The sequence below is a fragment of the Argiope bruennichi genome, chromosome 8 (assembly GCF_947563725.1).
Source record: "Argiope bruennichi chromosome 8, qqArgBrue1.1, whole genome shotgun sequence".
NCBI lineage: Eukaryota > Metazoa > Arthropoda > Arachnida > Araneae > Araneidae > Argiope > Argiope bruennichi.
Genome location: NC_079158.1, coordinates 95,320,547 through 95,341,295, shown reverse-complemented (window position 1 = coordinate 95,341,295; position 20,749 = coordinate 95,320,547). Strand labels below are relative to the sequence as shown.

Genomic DNA, 20,749 nt, shown 5'->3' with positions numbered 1-20,749 from the left:
GTTGCCACCAAATCTTCGGAGTTCTTTTGAAAATATTCTTTTTTTTTTCCCGTCCTTTAGTGGAATAACGAAATTAACGAAAAAATAAATTGATGGGAGGAGTTCGCGAAGCGGCTAGAAATAAAACCCGATCCTATCGGTTTTTCTTTACTTTAATTCTACCCGTCGGCAAAGGATCAATTTCCTCAGTTTTTGCAGATATTTGTTTTCCCAGAGTGGCTTCAAATACCCTTTCTTTAAAAAGAAAAAGGAAAAAATTTCCTTTCACGTCTTGAGGACTGTCAATAAACTGACGCATTGATAAAGACGAAGGTTTAAAAAAAAACTTGATTAGAAACTTAGAAGACTGCTTTTATTGAAACTTCAGATTTTAGATGAAAGAAAAAGAAAACGCATCTCTTTTGACTAAGTAAGACTATTCAAAAAGTCAGTGATGCTGAATGTAATGAAAGGAGAGATTGATTACGAAAAAGTAAAGAGGAATTTAAAACACTTAAATGTAAAAAATACTATTCAATTTCTGTGAGTTCATTGCACCAGACTTCGTTATGCTTCGCAAAGAAAAAAATATTTCGCGATGAACATTCAAAATTTGTTTCAGTGCAGAAAATAGGGGTAAATTTTAATCACTAGCTGAAATGAAACGAGGAAGAGTAAATTTAAAGGCTTTATCGAATTAATTTCTAGAAACAAAATCTTACTTTATCTCCATGTGACCGTCGGTTTTTATTTTCATTCAATAAAATCATTTAATATCAGCAAGCAAAACAAGAATTTAAGCTATCCTACAAGGATTTCCGCCAATTTACCGAAAAACTGTTTTAACTTTTTCTCTCCACCCCTTTTTTTGTATATCATTTTTTTTTTTTTTCACAACCGTGTACCATTATTTTAAAAGAGTATTGAGAGAGAAAAAAGTTACAGTGACTATAACATGCTTTGTCTGAAACAAAAACAGGAAATAACAATTTGAAAACAGAAATTGCCTTTAAAATTGCAATATTTTACTGTTTTCTGCCTTTTTATCATATAATACAAAAAAAGACATTAATGATGCGAATTTTGAAAAATAAATTTGAAATGTATTTGGCATGCATGGCAAAAAGTTGAAATTCTTTTTCAGAAAAAGAAAACTACAAAAGGGTTCAATGGAAAAGGAAAACTGGCCTATCGCAACATCAATAAGTAGAAAAATTACGGCGGAATCATAATTCATAGCAACAAAATCTCCAAAATGTTTTTACTGTAGTGTTTCTTCGCTGTTGCATTGACAATGTCATAAAGGTGCTAATGGTTAGAGCAAGTATCAACAAGCAAAGCTTCCAAGGATTGAGTGGCAGGACCCTTACAACATATAATAGACATAAAAAAGGCTGCTTTTAAGAAATTATCGAACCACCAATTACGATGTGAATGTACAATTAATTACAAGTTATGAAACTCCGAAACAGTATTCTCCAAAATTAAAATCAATGCAAACAGGGTCATTTATAGTGTGCTTTAATTTATTTAGGTTATAAAGTCGTATTAGAAGTTTTAAACAATTTGATTGAAAATGAGCCAATTAAGGATTCCGAAAGTATAATCTGCCAAAAGCAAAATTCAATGAAAATTTTGCCCAACAAAATAAGGGAAAGAAAAAAGAAGGCCAGATCTATCACTGTCAGAACTTTATAACTCCAGTGACCATAGGAATACGTTTTCCAATCAAAGGAAATATTTAACAGCTGTTTTCACAAAACTTCGTTTTTCATAAAAAATCATCACCATTAACACAGTAACTCAAAACCTAATAGAGCTAATTGCCCGAAAGTTACAATATAAGTTTTAAATAACATGGGCGATGAAATGAAACAAAAGTTTTACTGTCAGTGAAATATTTTTTTCATTTATAGGTGTTTATATCAAAATTTAGTTTAAATTAATGGGGAAAATGTATATTTATATCCAATTTCTTCCTTAACTTACTAACATTTCAAATTTTTCTTAGATTTTTGGTTATTTCGTATATTATAAAACTCTATAACTTGTAAGCAAAAACAGTCACGATTGCGGTATTACAATTTAGCATAGAGAGTTAATCATTTTGGTCAAATGTCATTAAAATTTACTACAAACACCCCTGTTTCTCAAGAAAATATTATACCTATATAAAAACACTTTCTTCTTATTTTCGTGTTCATGATTGGCAATGGATCTAAAAATAATTTTAAAAAAAAACATTAAAAATCCATTTTTTTTTCAAAAAATTTGCCCCGAGCATTATTAATTATTTTAAGCGTTTTTTCTAATAAGACACGAAATATTTAATTTGTTGGAAAATAATAAATAGAAGGAAATTTTTTATTTTGTGAGCTTTATTTAACCTGCTCATAAAGTAACCACAAAGTCCATTTGAAAAGCAATATTAGTTAACCGTTATGATTTCTACGAAATTTGCATCACGTGTAGATAATTATAATTTTTTTGCTTTTTATTTATTTATTTAGATTTTTAAATTTATAATAACTTAAAAACATGACAGATTTTAAAAAACAAATAAATAAATAATAATGAGGATAAAAAATTTCTTTAGTTCATTATATTATTTTCAAGAATGAAGTCACTTCCTTTTTCGTTTTATTTTTATTATAATATACCTGTAAAAAATTCTGACTTTTCCAATTAATTGTGTTAAATAAATTTGTGCTGAAAAAAATCTAGAAGGTCGATTTAACCAGTTGCTAAGGAGAGGGAGAAAGGTGGAAGAAGAAGAAAAAGACTGTATGCATAAACTTTTTCCAAATTTGATTAAAGTAATTTAAAATTCTTAGACCTTTGTGGAATGGGTGGGGGGGGGGGGATAGCCTGAATTCTGACACGGTCCTACTGGCTAAAGGCCAGTCCTGGCAGCATATTTCAAATAATAAAATACTATTAAGTTTAATAAAACTTAAAAACTTAAACTAGTAGCTAAACTGTGATCCTGTTTACACATATTCAGCTAATAAACAGCAATAAAAAAAATGACTTTTTTTGCTACCATTTTAATCTCAATATATACAAAAAACGCCAAAGCACTGAGGGACATAAATCAGCACTTTTTCAACCACAACATCCCCTCCCCTCATTCCCTCCCTAATAAATGAAGTCCTACTTGTTTCTTTAACAGGTGCCGATTAGTTTCACCACTTCAGAAAGCGTCACTAAAACGCGCTCTTAATTATGAAATTACAACAACAATCTCTCCGCCCCATAACAAAAATGGGGGAGCATCGTAAACTCCAGAAGGGGGGAAGGGTGATAAAACGTGACATTGCCCAAAACATATATTAATGTCTTCGTAGTAAAAACGTGACTGCGAAGTACCCAGTAAACTACCCAAGAGCCAAAGAAAAAAACAATCCCAACGGTACCTACAGGGAGGTACAGAATAGTCGTGCCTTTTGAAGGCAACTTTCGTTATCTGAAATCCGATTCGCGGCGTGAAGTTGGGGGTTTTGCTAAAAGTCCACCCCCTAAATCGGACGGGCATTTTAGTCGTTTGTATACAGGTATATCGTCGATTGGTTCCAGAAAAAAAAGATTTAGAGTTCATTACTACTAGGAAGAGTGGGGGGGGTAGTCATTTTAGGGGGGCTATGATGTACGATATCAGCTCGATCCACGCAAAATCGTGAATCTACCAGCCTCTCTATAGTTGTGCAATGAGGGTTCGGGTAAAAATTCTATGAAAGTAAAAATGGTCAGAATTAATCTTTTTATACAAGAAGAAAAACGAAAAAATAATAGTACTAAAAAAAAAAGTGAAAATCGAAAAGTAAAATTATCAAAGATCAAAATATTGATTATGATGCATTAAAAAAGGACTAAAATTCCTTGCTTTTCTTCTCACAATTTAAAAGGAAAAATAATAATAATAACCATAACAAAAATTGAAAATAAAAAATAATTTAAGAAAAGTATAAATAAAGAAATTTAAAGGTATTAACAACTATAAATATCCAAACTGACATTACAGGAGCAAAATAAATGTGAGCTACTTGTTGAATGTGACAGGCCATCTACAATCAAATCGAACCATAAGATATCTTAATAAAATGGCATTTAATCTTAAATCAGCGAACAGATAGACTGGTTATATACACAGCGGATTTAAGTCGATTTTCCTTTCTTCTTCATTCGATGACGGAATAACAATAAAACAAGAATTTAGTCTGTTTTCATTTCAAACTTTACCTATGTAATAGTTTAGGTAATACAATTAACCTAAAATAAAGGATGGTGATTTTACCAAAGTGTGTGTAAACATTCGATTTCTCTGTGAGATGAATGGTATATTATCTTCTACATGTGTAATCAACCATACAAGCTGTAAATGCTTTCAAAAACAGCATTAATGTTACACACTGTATAGAATAGATTAATATAGTTATTACATTAAATGATGAATTATTTTATGAGAATCCACATACCGACAAGAGTCCATATAAATAAGATCAAAATGTTTCAGAAGAAAAGAAATTTTAAGACAGGATTCATGAATAATTTTTCAAAAGATTTAGACAAGGCCTTTTTAGGATGAACTGTAGATTATTTTTTTTTTTTTCGTATAATTAGTTAATTTCAAATTACGGTTTTTACATTTGCTTCGTACTAAAAATCTTTAAAAAGTGTTTTTTTTTTTTTTTTTTTCTATCTCTACTTATATAAACAGCTTTTCCTTTCATCAGGAAGACAACTCATTATTCAAAGGAAGAAAGCATGTTTCTAAACACTCTAAATGGAGGATCACAATATAAATACTGTTAATGTTGATGTCTGAATTGAAAGAGGCTTTATATTAAGATAAATGAAATCCACAATATCAAATGATGGTTTGTCTTTCAATTCGCTAAGCTTCGTCATTTTTACACACAGGGAAGTCTAAAATGTAAAGATTCATTAAAATACCAAGATCAAATTGTTTGCTGATTACAAATCTTTCTCTTTGTATACTTCCTGTACAAAAAAATAAATAAATAAAAATTAAATTAAGACACACAGGAGGTTAACTGAGTATGCAGAAACCGATAAAAATAAATCTCACTGTTAGCCAAGTTCCAAATGCAAGGCCAGATAATTTCCCACCGAAAAAAACATCAGTGCGTGCTGCACTCGCTTCCTCATCCTCAATATGGGACCGTTCCCTGGGTTCTGAATCGGACAATCCGGGGATCCCGGATGCCCATGGATCACGACTGCGTCTTCTCCAGCTACCGGAGAGAGAGACGATCGGGGAGGTTATGGGAAAGTGGCACGGCGTGCCACTCATCACGAAGGGCAACACTCTCGGCTTCACGCTCCCCGGAGATAGCGGCAGGCCGACCCGGAGGCGGCACACTAATCTAAAGACCCATACACAGCGTTTAGCGGCGTGTATGGCTAATTTCCAGAGAGTGGAGGAAATAAATAAGAAAGAAAAAGTTTTAAGCCTTTGTAACCTCTCTCTCTCTCTCTTGCAAGAAAATGAGTTTTTTTTTTTTTTTTTTTTCCAAGGGTTATTCGTTCTTTTTATTGGTGATCACTTCGTTGAGAGAAAAAAATGATTCGATCAATTTGGAATGAATATGATGAAATTATATGCTATAGCAGAGTGAAAGTGACAAAGGAGATACATGTAATGGAAATGAAATGAAATGTTAGTGAGATACGCGCATTTTCATTGAAGTTGCACATATCACGAAAAGGAGGAAATGGAAAAGCAATATTATGTTCTGAAAATGGATAGTTCCGAATACAAAAATGATTTAAAGAAAGCGGGTCTTTGTTTTAAAAAAGTCAACATACATAAAAAAAAACATGCATCCATATATTTATAACAACAATGAAAAATCAATGAACAAGGCATCATTTCAACCACTGGTCCGATTTTACGGTTTTTATCTGATATCGAAGTTTGTCACATTTGGATGTCATAAATGGTCATCAAAAAAAAGTTTCAAAAACACTAACTTACTGTACATTCACAATGGGGAAAAACAGAGAGAGTCCTCCAGTTCACCACTATACTGATTTCAATAGTTTTTATTTTCTAAAAAAGGATTTTCGGATAAATCATCAATGTTAGCGTGCCCTTTATCAATCTCCATTTTCGAAAGAAGTTTCAGAAACAGCATTTCATTGTACTCTCAAAAATACAATTTATAATAGATATTTCCGCTCGATAAGCATAATTGTCAATAAAAAAAATATCAAACTAAAAATTCAGAATGAGAAAAAAGCAGGGAAATACGTTAAAATACTAAAGAATTTACAGGCATAATCATTTTTCTATTCTAGTACAAGTCATTTAATGAAAATTTTCATTTAAAATTTCAGTAACTGAAAACAGATATATATTTTCAAACATACATTTTATAAAATTAAAATAATTACTTACTAACTAAAACTGAATAACGAAATAGACAAAGTACACAATTGCCCAAGGGATTTATTAGGGCCACATACTCGAACTTATTCAAATGAAAATCAAGTATCATTTAAATTTTAGAACATATTATATATTCCTACATATTATATATTCATGTTTACAAATTCACTGCTAATTAGTGTTTTTTTTTTTTTCCTTGGCTAATTCATAAGTTAAATGCTTAGAAAACGTTATGACAGAATAGCAAAGAAGTGTTTTTAAAAAATTACGATTCTTTTAAATCATTTTATGTAAGTTTAGTATTAGTTTTATTATTACTTTTTTTACTTGCAAGGCACTAAAATCAACTGTCTGAAGTTGATACACAGTTAAATATTTAGTTATTTCATTTTGCCATAATATTTGCTACTTAAAAACTGCACATGCAATAATTAAAATTAAAATTAGGAAGGATATCCTGTTCTGGATAATGAAGAGGGGTAGGGAACAGGGATAGGGGTAGGGATCTCTTTCTACCCTAATTTGAACTGATTGAAATTCTAAACTCATTTACTTCTAATACAAATAGACGAGAAAAAAATCCCAGAACAGCTACAACACGAAGGTCAAAACAAATACTTCTGTAAGTTATCATACTTTAAAAAAAATTAATCAAATTTTAAAAGCGTCTAGCGATTTATTCACAGAAGTTCAAATAAATTTCAACTGGTGCAGTAAAAAAAAAAAAAAATGACGAACCTAACAATCAACACATTGACTATTAAAAAAATGGATCGCTAAAACTAACTGGAAGGCACTCGGCAGAGCAAAATTCCAGCCCCATTGTCAGAAAGCTCACCAATAGTTATACACGAACATTAAAGACGGGGATTCCAAGTTAAAAGTCGGATTAGCGCAAAACTCATGCTCTCCCAGAGGAGACCAAACATTAGCCCACGGTTCAAATCGAGGCAGCAGTCAATATAATTAGAAGCGGGGTGTGTCTATGGGCAATCAGTGCACAGCGGTGGCTACCCATGAAAACCGCATCACCACCCGGGGTGAGCAATCATTACATTATTTTTCTTTTTGCACTTCTTTGCAGGCATTAGTAATTTTTTTTCCAAGTAGGGTAAGCAGATACAGAAGACATCGTGGAAGAAATGACTACTTGCCTACAGACGCCATATGCACTACGTTAAGACTTATTTCCATTGTGATTATTCTGGACTTAGACAAGGCTCCACCCTCGCTATAAATGATTTTTTTTTAACTGAGTTTTCAGGATGGTAATATGCCGAGCACAGACAAGTTGAAGGTTCTGGAAATTTTCGAAACAGAGATGCGTCGGTAGGCGTTGCTTTCTATTAAGATTTAGTAAACTAATAAAGTATGATTTAAACAAAAAATCATTTTTATGGAAAAGAAATGTAGGTGTAAAGCATATCATGCATTTTTGTTTGTGTGATGCGTAAGTCTCACCTTAAATCTGGTATTATCAAAATACGCATATGAATATTTTCTAACTTGAGAATAAATAGGAAATGGAAATAAATACTTACTTAGTACTTCATTCTCATTCGCTTGAGATTATGGAAGTAAACACATTCATATGCATAATCCATTTAGAAAAAGTAAAAATTTGTCTGCACCAAGAAAGATCCGAGATATTTAATATTCAAATCCTTTACAATTTTAATAATGTGTATTTGGGAAATACAACAGCACATTTAGCAATTTTCCCATCCACTTACCCAAATATTTTCAGAGTCTGCAATTACATATTTACAATTATTTCTTACTACCCATTCCCTTAAGTAATTAATAACTGTTTTATACAGTCATAAAGACAAACTGCAATACAACAGTTAAATAACTTAATACAGTTACAAATTAAACTGATTTATCCAAATATTTTCCTTGAAACACAAATGAATTAAAAGGGAAAACAGAAAATTTAGAAATACAGAAACAATTATAGAAGAGAAATTTAATAATTCTGTAATGAGATTACTGCAAAATTAGTTCCAAAAATAGCCTCAATATATTACTGCAACTTAAAACATTTGTCTTTATTCTTTTAAAACAGAATAAACATTCACTATTAAAAATTGAAATATTTCAGCTATTCAAGTTGAATATATTATCAAATTTCGTTACCAAAACATTTATACATGTACAGATAACTATCAAGTCTACTATTAAAGTGTGTGTGTGTGTGTGTGCGCGCGCGCGCGCATTTGTTTATAGAGAAATATTAATAAAACTTTACTACACAGTTTTCTTTCTTAGGTTATTTTTTGGCCTTCCCACTTTTAGGAAAGAAAGAAACCACAAAATATCACAGAAGTATTCTACAAGGAATAAAATATTTTACATTTTGATTTAAAAGTCAAGATAGAACATATATACATTCAACAAATATGAAAGAATAAATTTTTAAAAAATCCTAGGTCAATTCCTAAGATTACTAAAAAAAATCTAAATTCTGTAAAATTTTAGTTATAAGATATGTATGCAAGATTTTTAAAAAAATCAGAAGGAAAGAAAAAAATATAGAATAATATAGAAATAAAATAATATAGAAATAATAGATGAAACATTATCTTACAGCTCAAATAATACAATCAGCTTCTTTCATATTTCACCAGATCATTATTCAGGGATAAATTAATGAAAATGCAATCACCAATATCCAAATGGATTATTAAAATTGGAACCAAAAAATTATGTATTTGGTAATTAAAAAAACAGTGTCTATTTATCCATAAATGATAGACAAAAGACTTTGAAGAAAAGTTAATTATCAGATTATTAAAACTACAAGTTGTACATAAGTGTTAATAAATAATTTTAAAATGTTTTTACTTGCTTATTTAAAACAGTCATATAGAGGTTTTATTTAATTTTTTTAAACAACTAACCACAAAATAACAAAAAAATTAAAGATTACACCACCACCCCTCAATATACACAAAATTGTGGTTATATGATATGCTATAAATTTGAAAAGTAAAGAAAAAAACAATTAAAAAATTTCAGACATCTCATTTTTTTTTTTTTTTTTCCCCTTTCAAATCATATACAGTAATTTGAGAGCATAATGCATTCTTTTAAGAATCTTTTTTTGTTTGTTTGTTTCTCAAGCTTTTTAAACTTGAGTGCTGTATTATTACACAAAAATATATGAAAATGAAATTCACACACTTTATTCCTTTCAAAATAATTAATTTGCACGAACAAATCTGTAAGTAAACATTAATATTAAAAATTGTTTCTTAGTTCTTCTTATTTATTCAAAATCAGTCATTCTACGCACAGGCATTTGAAGAACTCCTATTTTGAGACTAATAATATTTCACTTTCCTTAAATATTTAGTATAACCAAAAGACATAGAAATAACATTATTTTTAAATTAGGACAGTTTTCTTCTGTTTTTTTTTGTATAAAGTAATGCATAGGAATATATTTTCATGCTAAAAGAATAGCATCACCAAACGATGTAAAAATATAATCTCAGTAGTTTAATGTGGGTTGATCCTAAGCTTAGTTTCCTTGATGAAAGAATTGCAAGTCGAAAATCCTATTTATTCAAATGGGAAATTAATTTTAATTAGATGAAAAAAAGTTCAGAAACTTATTTCTTTACTTTTACTTATGTGCATTAACTTTTCAAATAATCAAATTATTAATCTAAGAGGTCAAGTTTTCAACCAAACTGAAATATCACTTTCTTCAGCATATGCATATTTTGTATATTTTTATCAAAATATGCATATTGGAAAAATTAGTGCTTTCATATATTGAATATATTTATCATTTTTTTTTTTAACTATGCAGATAGACATTTTATCCTCTTCTTTCGCAGCAAATCAAACAAATTAAAAATCTGAAAGCAATAAAAATAATTCATTTTCTACTAAAATTTAACAACCATCTGTATGAGCCAAATTAGGGTATTTCCAGTAATTAGATATCCCCCCTCCCTCATTTTAACTTTAGTTAAAGATTTATTTTACAGGTGTTAAGATCTGGGGGGAGGGGGGAGGGAGTGCCTTAAAATCTCAATTTTTCTTTCAGATATAAAATATTTTCTTATTTTTCTTTTGTTTTTGGTTTATGGAATGAAAGCAATACCCGGTTTTCTTAAATATCAGCTACAGTTTCATATTTTTTTTTTTTACATTACTTATATCCACTCCTAGAATTATTAATAATTTACTAATTTTGACAAATTTTATCACTACTGCTATAATAGTAACAGTACAAAAATAAAAAGTTTAAAAAGTTTCTTCAGGAACATACTACACTTTATTGATTTTGGATCATTTTTTATAAAATATGCATTCAATGCAAGCAAACATGGTACAAGGGTAAAAAAAAAAAAAAAAAAAAAAAAAAAAAAATTAAAAAAAACCATTGGTACAAAGGTTTTAAGAAAAGATAGAATTAGACCAAGATTATTCTCATTTTTAAAGTACATAGAAAAATACAAAAGCAAATAATGCTACTTACAGAAGAGTATGGAATCGATCACCAGCTTCTTTTCTAAAGGGATCCTTCATATCCAAATCCTTGATCATACGTGCTAGAGTTCGTATTTTCCGAGCTAATTTGTTGTATCTAAAAAATATATATATTATTATAACTAATTTTATTATATTATATACATATAATAAAATTAGTTTTCACCCTATTTTGAAATTAATTACTTTCAAACCACTTAAATTTAAATGTCACCTTATCTTCAGAATTGTGCAGCAGGTTTTGTTTTCTCTAGTTTCTCAAGATTTAATTTCTGTAACTTTAATTACCTGAGGTTAATCTACAGTATCATATGAAAATCATGCAGCTAAGACAAATATTTGTTTAGCTAGATTTCAATAAAATTTTTCTTATGAATGTGCATAGTCTCTGAATACATTACCACAATCCTCTTTCTTCGACCTTCTTAAATGAGTCATTTTCGAATTATTTTGACAAATTTGAAAGAAGAAAAAACTAATTTGCATTTTTTTCTCACACCAAACTATCAAAGCTCACTTTGCCAAAACAGGAAAACTTAGAATAGTAAAGTGATTTAACTAATAAAACTTTTGACATAAATTATTTCCAGTATGTGAAGAGAGGGGTTAAGCTTCTCCCCAGTCACTAGCTAATCATAGGTTGGGAACAACTTTACTTAAATGCCTAAGCTAATTGGATGTACTTCAAATACAAATATTTGAATGTTCCCAAGCCTAGTCAGAAAATATTTAGAAAATTCAGAAATCCTAGCTTCAAAATATTGATTTCAAATTGAACTGGTTTGAATTTTTATTTCTTTTATTCATATGTAATCAGAAACAAATTCTATATTTATCACGAAAAAATATGATACAAAAATAAATATGTCCTTAAAAGTTTCAATTTCAAAGAATAAAATTTTCCCCATTAATGTTTATATGATTAAATGTTATCACACCTTAATTATAATGAAATAATTATAATCACCTTATTTATTATGGAATAAAAAAGTTTATTAATTCTTTATATTTAAACTATTACATTGATTGGACCACAGATAGTAAAATTATTCATTGCATATTGTTTGGGGCTAGCAAATTTTAGCCTCCTTCTAATGTAGTAAATGCTTCTGAATAACTAAATACAATTCAAACTTATGCAAAAGTACATCATATCCAATAACAGAAAAATATCAAGGCATTGAAGTTTAACTTTTAACCCAGGCAACCATTTATCATTTTAATATCAGAAGAAATACAAAAAAAATGGATTGGAGTTCATTCAAAGCAGTGGATAGAATTTTTTTTTATTATATATATATATATATATATATATATATATATATATGATTTAAAAATAACAGAAGGAAAAAAAAATATTCTATGCATTTATAAAATTCAACATCACAACTTAGAAGAATCTGCACATTTTAAACTTCAGTGAATCCAAAAAAACTACTAAAATAATTATGTCAATCAGTAAGTATGCAAAAACTTTGCAACAGGCTAGAGGGATAAAATTTGGCATATAATCATTAAACAAATATTATGGATCGGTTTATGAAATTTCAGATTAAAGTCATTAATTTAAAAACTGTTTGTCAATTCAAATATATGAGAATAGGATAATTTAAAGTCACAACAAGCTAGAAGACTGAAATTTAACATTTGGTATGCATACCAACACAATAAATATATGCTAAATTTTGAAATTCAAATCTATCTACCAATATACTATTTGCCTACAAAATTATCTAATTTATTTTTAACTAGTGAAAACATTAGTTTAAAAAAATAAAAAAAAAAAATGAGCAACCTGAATAAAATTTGGCATTAGTACTTTGTATTTTAACATCAAATTTCCTCAAATTTAAAGCAAAATTTGATTCTACCTTTCAATAAGTGAAAACGATATCTGATGATAAGTGGTTACAAACCAAAAACTTTTCAAAATAATAAGACCAATCTGGCACCCATGAAATTGGCTGGAATCATAGATCAGAAGCATTTCATAACAGAAATGACAGGAACAAAACTATGATGCCACACAGCCTGATTGAATTAAATCAAATAGCTATATTTCTTTAAAATTATATAGTTCAATGTATATATGACACCTTTAGGTAGAAAATAAGCAAGGCTGGATTATCAAGTAGGCAAAGAAAGCATTTGCCTAGGGTCCTGTAACTTTGGGGAGGGTGGGGGTAAGTTTTACTGATATTTTTGTGATATTCCAGACTACCTAATTTTTTACTTGCATTTGATTTATGACTGCAAAATACTTGAACTTAGTCAATTTAGAGTCAAATATTTTTCAAATTTAAGAGTATTATGTGTAGGATTTTTTTATATTATCAACCTTATATAAAGATCATTGTAAACTAAATTTTTCTTCAATTGCCAAAATGACTTGTAAAACATTTCCACAAAATTTACATTCAAATACTTAAAATGAGTTTAAAAATTATAATTTTAAAAAACTTCTTTTATTCAAAATTACATTATTTTTTAATTATACAAATTCTCTTGAAAGCAATTTATAAAGAAATAATTTTTTTTATTTGAGTAGATAGTAATATTTATTTAAAAATAGCTTGTATAGAGATTAAAATTAAATAAGTATTTTGAAAAAGCAAAACTGGAGATAGATCCCAAAACTTGTATTGCCTAAGAGCCCCTATAAATCTTAATCAGGCCCCATATATAAGAAATTTGAGGAAAGAATATTTTGTTGATTATAAAAGTGAACAGTAAACAACTATGAAGAAAATACCGATGCCTAAGTATGCACATTTAAAAAATGTATGTTCCCATTAATAACAAATGGAAGTACACAAATGTCTACAACCATGAACAAGTTAATACAGCTCATAAAGGAATAATCTGAGATAATGTACTATGACGAAATTTCTGAACATACAAATAGCACAAAAAAATTAACACAAAAAGCATACCAATAAGAAAATAACTTAGCACTGTGATGAAAAGATGTTAAATTCTTCAAAACTATTCAAAGCCAATTTAAATAGATCACAGAACGTATATTTTCAAAGATAATGCAGTTTTCAAGACATTTTAAAAGCAAAGATTAAAAAAATTTAAACAGCAAAAACGAATTAAATGGATCAACATAAAATTTCTCAGAGACTGGGTTTGATTGTTTTTACTGACAATATTTTTAATTATTTTAATTTAATATATTTTTGATATTTATAATATATCCAATATATATTTAGAGTTTCAAATATTGATATTTAACAGCTGAAAAATGAATAACGTAATAGAATCAGATTGTATATCGAAAATTAATTAAATTTTAAATCAGTTACACAAATATGTAAATACCAAAAAAAATTCAAAGCATTTCACTTAATGTCAGTTTTCAGATATACTCACAAATATATTGATGTTCGACTCTTTAGAATACATTTGGAACAAAATATACACTTTGTACTTATTATTCACGATTATTCCGATTTGCCCTTTTTTGTTTTATTCTCTGATCTTATGGGCAATAAATATTCAACAACAAACTGTAAATTTACATCATCAGTACCTTTCTCAACCAACAAATTAAATTCTATACAATCGATCAAAATATATTTAACAGTTCACTGAAAAAAGTATAATAGCACAAAATTTGTTTAACTCTAAATGTCAGAAGCTATTCATTAAACAGCCAGTTGCTAAAATTAATTATAAGTTCTTTCATAACTTATAATTAATTTTAGCTTCATAAGCTAAATTTAATTATAAGATAGCTAGCATTCATAAATTTCATAACTTCTGCACTAGAAATTAATAAAAATTAGTATTTATGTATATTAATATCATGCCAGCAATTAACTGCTAAAATAATCACAAAAGTTTTCACAGTTTATTGCAACCAACTACATCCCAATGATGAATCACCAAATGAATTGTTAAGTAATAGTTAAAATTTGTTATATTAGATAATATTATTTGTTAATTAGTTAAATTTCATAGTTAAAATTTGATTATATTTGCCAATGGCATGTTGTTAATGTTAAGGTTCATCAATATAATGCGGTTAATATGTAACTACCTAAAAATATTATCGTTAGTAAGCATCTGTGAAAAAAATAAACATTGAATAGAATAGAATAGATTCAATGATAAGAAGTGTAAATTTTCTTTCCCAACTCATATTTAAAAATGTTTCATAAACTTCAATAATCAAAATTACTAAAAAATGCAAAAAAAAAAGAAAAAGGCATGCATTATTTCTTATTTTTCTTGGTTTAAAATGTTTTGCAAGTTAAGTCAAGTTGTTGTATATAAAGCCCATCGAGGAATCATAAACCTTAACTACGGCAGGTGCAAAAACATAAACAGAATAGTTGAAAGGAATTAGGTAAAATTCAGATGCTCGGAGAAGCTTTCTTTAATGGCCATTAGTATTAGGTAATATATATTTAATTAAAAAAAGATAATAATAAATGTAATAATATAAATTTTACCATATTTCAAGAATCAACATTACATGAAAAGCATTTGCTAATAAATATCGTATCAAAATTATATTAATATTTTAGTAAAGGCTAGAAAGAAATATTACCCTGTCTTCTTCTATTTTAAGACAATCACTGCATAAATATATCTGTAATTATCAGAAATTTCATTGTTCTATTTCAAAATTAAATAAATTCATTAAATTTACTTCAAGAAGTTGAAAATGACTTAAGCTTACAACTGAAATGCTGATAATTTTAAAATTTATGAGGAAAGAATAGGTGCAATTGTGCAAAGTTTTTTAATTTTACCTTCATCATTCTATAAAGATTATAATCTAATATAACAAGAAGGTTATTTCTTTGATCTTTCATCACTTATACAAAGAAATTTACTCAAATAACCATAACTAAAAGTTTTGATTAGTAAAAGATGCATATCAACAATATGTTAAATTAAACATTAATAAGGTAGAAGAAAGAAATGAAGTATTAACCATTAAAATACATATGTTATTTTTACCCTGATAAAACAGAAATTTCATTGAACACTTAGTTATTTTTTGAAATAACTTATGATGATCTATTAAATATTTCAAAGAATATCTATTTGTTTCATGAAATGAAATAACGAATTTTATAATTTCACTTATAGATAAATAAAATACATAACCTATTCTATGCTAGCAAAAATTACACATAATCAAATGTCAACAATTGTACTATCCTTACCTGGTGTAATCTTCACGTTTTTGCACATAATATTTCTTCATAATCTTTAATTCATGGAGATTATTATCAACTTCCCAGTTGATGAAATCAACCTTTTTCAGCAATTTTTTCTCATGATACTTTAATTTCCTCATTTTTAAAAAATAGCCGCTATAAACAAGGTATACTATAACAAGAAAACACGTTGTTTTGAACAAACCGGAAATCTAGACGAAATATACCGGAAACGCCGCTTGTCATGACATCTATCGGTAAAAATGTTCTTCTCAAATCAAAAAGAAGTTTGAATAATTATGAGTGAGAGCAATAAAGACATTACAATTTCTAATTTTGAACTTTAAAACAGGTAATAATTTGAGAATGTTTTTCTCAAATCAAAAACGTACTATCTTTTAAATATATTTAGTAGAAAACTTTTATAAATACCTGTGATATATAATTTAATTCTGTAATTATCATACTTAATTTTTGAACAAAAATTAAATTAATTTTCTTTTTTGTAATAAAATCCGTTGAAAATATTAAATAAAATTCTGTAACCCATTGCTGCCAAAAGCAATGTTAATTTAAAGAAATTATTTAGTAAACCATTTGAAAACTTAAATGTATTAATAATTTTTTAATGAAAGCCTTTTTTTTTTTTTTTTTTTTTTTTTTTAATTTTGTTAAGTAAAATATGTAGGGGAAAAACTGTTATTAGAATAAATTTTTGAAACTTTCCATGAATGAACTTTTTCATAACCAAGCAAATATCTTCTCTTTTCGGGTTTCAGAAGAAAAAAAATATATAGGTTAGTTCTTCTTCTTCTCCTTTTTTTTTTTTTTTTTTTCGTGAGTTTTGTTATAATTTTTGCGAAAATTCAATAACATTTTTGAAAGCATTTCATGTTTTTTTTATTGCAAATATCCAAAAATTTATTGCGTGAAGTTTTTTTTGACCATCTTAAATTTTTAGAAATCTATCTGCTTTATTAAGTATTAAGCGATTTGTTTTATGTATGTGATGTGTGTAATGTTTCTTGAAAATTTTTGAAAAAGTTTCTAAGCATAAACTTTAATTAGCTACATATTTTTTATATATTTTATATTAGCTGCCAGTATGGCGATCAGTTGATTCTCTGGAATTAATGGTTTATAAAAGTTTCAATTATTTCCTCAGGAAAATATTTTTAAACTTCAAATTTTGATAAACTTATAATTTAGCATTATTTCAAATACCTTTAGTTCTATTCATTGTTCTTTACATTTCCCTAATTTTTTTTCTACTTTTGTAACAATATTTTAAATTGCTGGCTCCTTAAAAAATTTTTACAATAGCATATTTTGAAATTAAACTTTAATTGTATATCGAAAAATTTATTAAAAGCATGCTCTATACAGAAATCTACTCAACATGAAAAAATAAACCTCATCTTCATAACTTGATCACATCAAAGGAAAAACGGCAGGATGAAATATTAGTAACAACAATGTGAACGGTTTGAATTTTACTTCAAGAATGAAATATATTGTTTCAAAATATGCTAAATATATATATATTTATATTTAATTATTCAAAATAAGATAGAAAAACTATATGACAAAAAATTTGATATCAATGACAAGATAATATTTTGTATTTTAAGTTGCTGTGAATTTTTTTTTTTTTTTTTTACTGTTATAGTCAGTGTGGTGTGATTTTCTAATGAACTTCTCGGTTTTAAATATAATATTTTTAATGTACACAAACACAGACAGCTACACTACAAAATTTACAAACACACATAGAAAATTAGGTTAAAGTAAACAGTATGGTGTAGGGATTCCACCGTTTCCAACCGAAAGCATTCGGCGTTAGCGCAAGGGTTGCGCATAGGAAAAAGTCGACCTCAGGATGCAGGTCTCCCGTTCAACTGCTTGCTTGTCTGTAAACGCCACAAGGGGAAAAAGAGGTGCTACACTGTTATATTTTTGAAAGTTACCACAACGAAGCACCAAAATTTCATTTCATTTATAATTAATTAAAATTTGAAAAAAAAATTACTTCGAGTTGCACATTTCCGCGTTCTAAAATATATATGCGCTTAGTCTGATAACTGTAGGTCAAACGATGTGGCCTGTAGAGCGTCAATTCACACACTCACACACTTTGATCATTATTAATAGTAGAGATGCATTGATTATCTAGAAAAAAAAAGCTTCGTAATTTATAGAAACGTTCCAATGTGAATAATATTTCTTGATAGATTGGGAAGAGACGTGAGAGGAAAAAAAAAATGTCTTCGTGATAATATAATTTTTAATAATAATAAACATTGTTATTAGCCTTAATAAAATAAAATAAAAGCAAAAAAATAAAAGAAATTGAATTTTAAATTATTGTTCCTGGTGATTAGTGTTCACTTAAAATTCTTACAAATATTATTTGCAGTTTAAAAAAAGCTCTTGAATAAAGAAGTGGAGCTATTTTTAAAAAGTAGATTTGGGGAAAATTATCAAAATAAAAATTTGGAATGTTATTTAGATAATTTTAAATTCTAAAACAATGAGGACCAAAAGGTAATAAATAATTTTTTAAAAAAAATAAAGAGAAAGAAAATTACCTAAATTATGAAATCTATATGTTTTTTTTTTTTTTTTTTTTTTTTTTTTAAGTATTTCGTTCAAGGTGACTGTCAGAGAAATTTCTTACATAATGCAAGAAATGCCCAAATTCTCAACAGAACCGGTTTATGTTTTCTTTTCATTTCCTGCTGAATTCCATCCCGATGTGATTTCTTCTCTGTTCTAGATTCGAATATATAATTACTTTTTTTTTTTTCATGTTTCCCCACTTTTAGTCAGAAATATTTCATACTATTTGAAATACTAAATCTTCTTAAAGAACTGGAATAAGCATTTTAATAAGGTTCAAATAAATGGAAAAAATTATGCTATTAGCCCTTTTCGCAAAAATCTCAGTCTGAAAGATAAATTACTCTAATAAAGAATAAATCATAAGTACATCTTACCATTTAAATTATAAATAACTGTATTCTGATACCTCATTTGATCATTTTACAGACTTAATTGTAGACTTTTAGGTTCGGATTAAGCCCTCCCTGAGCCCTCTTTTATCCCTCCCGAATTTGCAAAGTCAGATAATTTTTTACTTATTTAATTTTGATTTTATCTCTGCAAAAGAAGTAAATTTTTACAAATTGAAATAATTAAACATTAAATTGTGGATCACTTTCAAGATATTTGGTTTCAGTATATGGTTTTCAAGAGTATAAAAAATTTTAATTTGAAAGTAATTTTATACAAAATTGTAAAAATAAAAAATGACAAAACTTTTTTAATACAGTCCAGATTCTAAATAATGCTATCGAATATTTTAAAAATTATATAGCAACATATATATTCCTTTTTTTTTTTAGAATTACAAAAACAATTACAAAAGATAGTTAACTAAGAATGTTGTTGAAAATTATAAACGAAAAGCATAAGCAATATTTATGAAACTATACTATAAAGTAAATCTTTTTAGAGTCAAAAGCTTTTAAAAGAAGGAGCATTGTGTTTAGAGCGCGCTAGTGCTGTTACATCTGTTACATCAATGTTACAGTTGCAAAATAATTAAGGAATGACAATCGCCTTTGCATGCGTGTGTGTGTGTGTGCGTGTGTGCGTGCGCGCGTGTGTGTGTGTGTGTGTGTGTCGGTACGAATTTGGTTTTACTTCGATTAGAATTTTGAAATACTTTTGTGTTTGGTGTTGTGTATTTTGTTTATTGTCTGGTTTTAATGTATTTGCTTTGTGTACGTTGATTCTTCACAAAAAAAAATGTCAATTACTTGAGATTTTCGAGTTAGGAGGAGTCAATATCTGAGCGAAAGTAAAACCCCACACAGAAAAAAACCCTGGTTTGAATCCCCAATTGAAGGCAACCCTTGATAAAGTCTTCAGGCTTTATTCATTTTTTTACAATTAAAACTTACGGTTCGCTAATTTAGTTAGGAATGTTGCTGGAGTAATATTCCAAAATTTAAATTAAATACTTGATTTTAATTTGAATTGAGTTTAATTTGAATTAAGTTCTAGTGCATGGTCCTCATAAATTCAATTAAAGTGCAAAATTAAATTACTCTAAAAATATTGCAAAAAGTCTCAAGGCTTCGAGGCGCCCCAAAAATGGTGGGGCTCCTAGGAAATTGCTCGCTTTGCTTATTTATTAATTCAACTCTGACTGCTGTTAAATGACTATGTCCTTAAGTCTTAAGGTTCATATCAGATAAATGGCTTTCGTTTTTTTTTTTTTTTTTTTTTTTTTTTTTTCCTTTCGTAAATAAGGGCATTGAATTAAATATATACTTATGAGTCAAAACAACACTCTTCGAAGAAAGTGACTTTGAGATTCGACTCTACTGTGTTCCTACTTGATGCCACAAAAGGTCCACTATGACCCTCCGATTTGTGTGAGACCGGTCATTAACTATAAAATGTCGGAGAAGCAATTAGCGAAATGCATGAATTGCGTCAATAGTACTTGAATACTGTACACATTCACCCAGCACATTTTTTTTCAGACATTGAAGAGAAATCAAAGATACGAATCTCAAAGATAAGAATATCTTCGTAATCAATCAGAATAACGCCCATCCCTGCATATGCGGAATATCATTCAATTATAATGTCGTTCATGCCATAA

General features: G+C 28.0%; 1 protein-coding gene across 1 annotated transcript in view; it reads right to left on the bottom strand.

Moving 5' to 3' along the window:
- Positions 1–16,284, bottom strand: part of LOC129981321 (U3 small nucleolar ribonucleoprotein protein IMP3-like) — a 58,803-nt gene extending 42,519 nt beyond the window's left edge. The window contains exons 1-2 of the mRNA XM_056092112.1: positions 16,081–16,284; positions 10,887–10,994 (exon numbers count right to left, since the gene is read on the bottom strand). Of these exons, the coding sequence (XP_055948087.1) occupies positions 10,887–10,994; positions 16,081–16,214 (242 nt within the window). The 5' untranslated portion in view covers positions 16,215–16,284. The remainder of the gene's footprint in view (positions 1–10,886; positions 10,995–16,080) is intronic.
- Between the last annotated feature and the right edge of the window lie 4,465 nt (positions 16,285–20,749).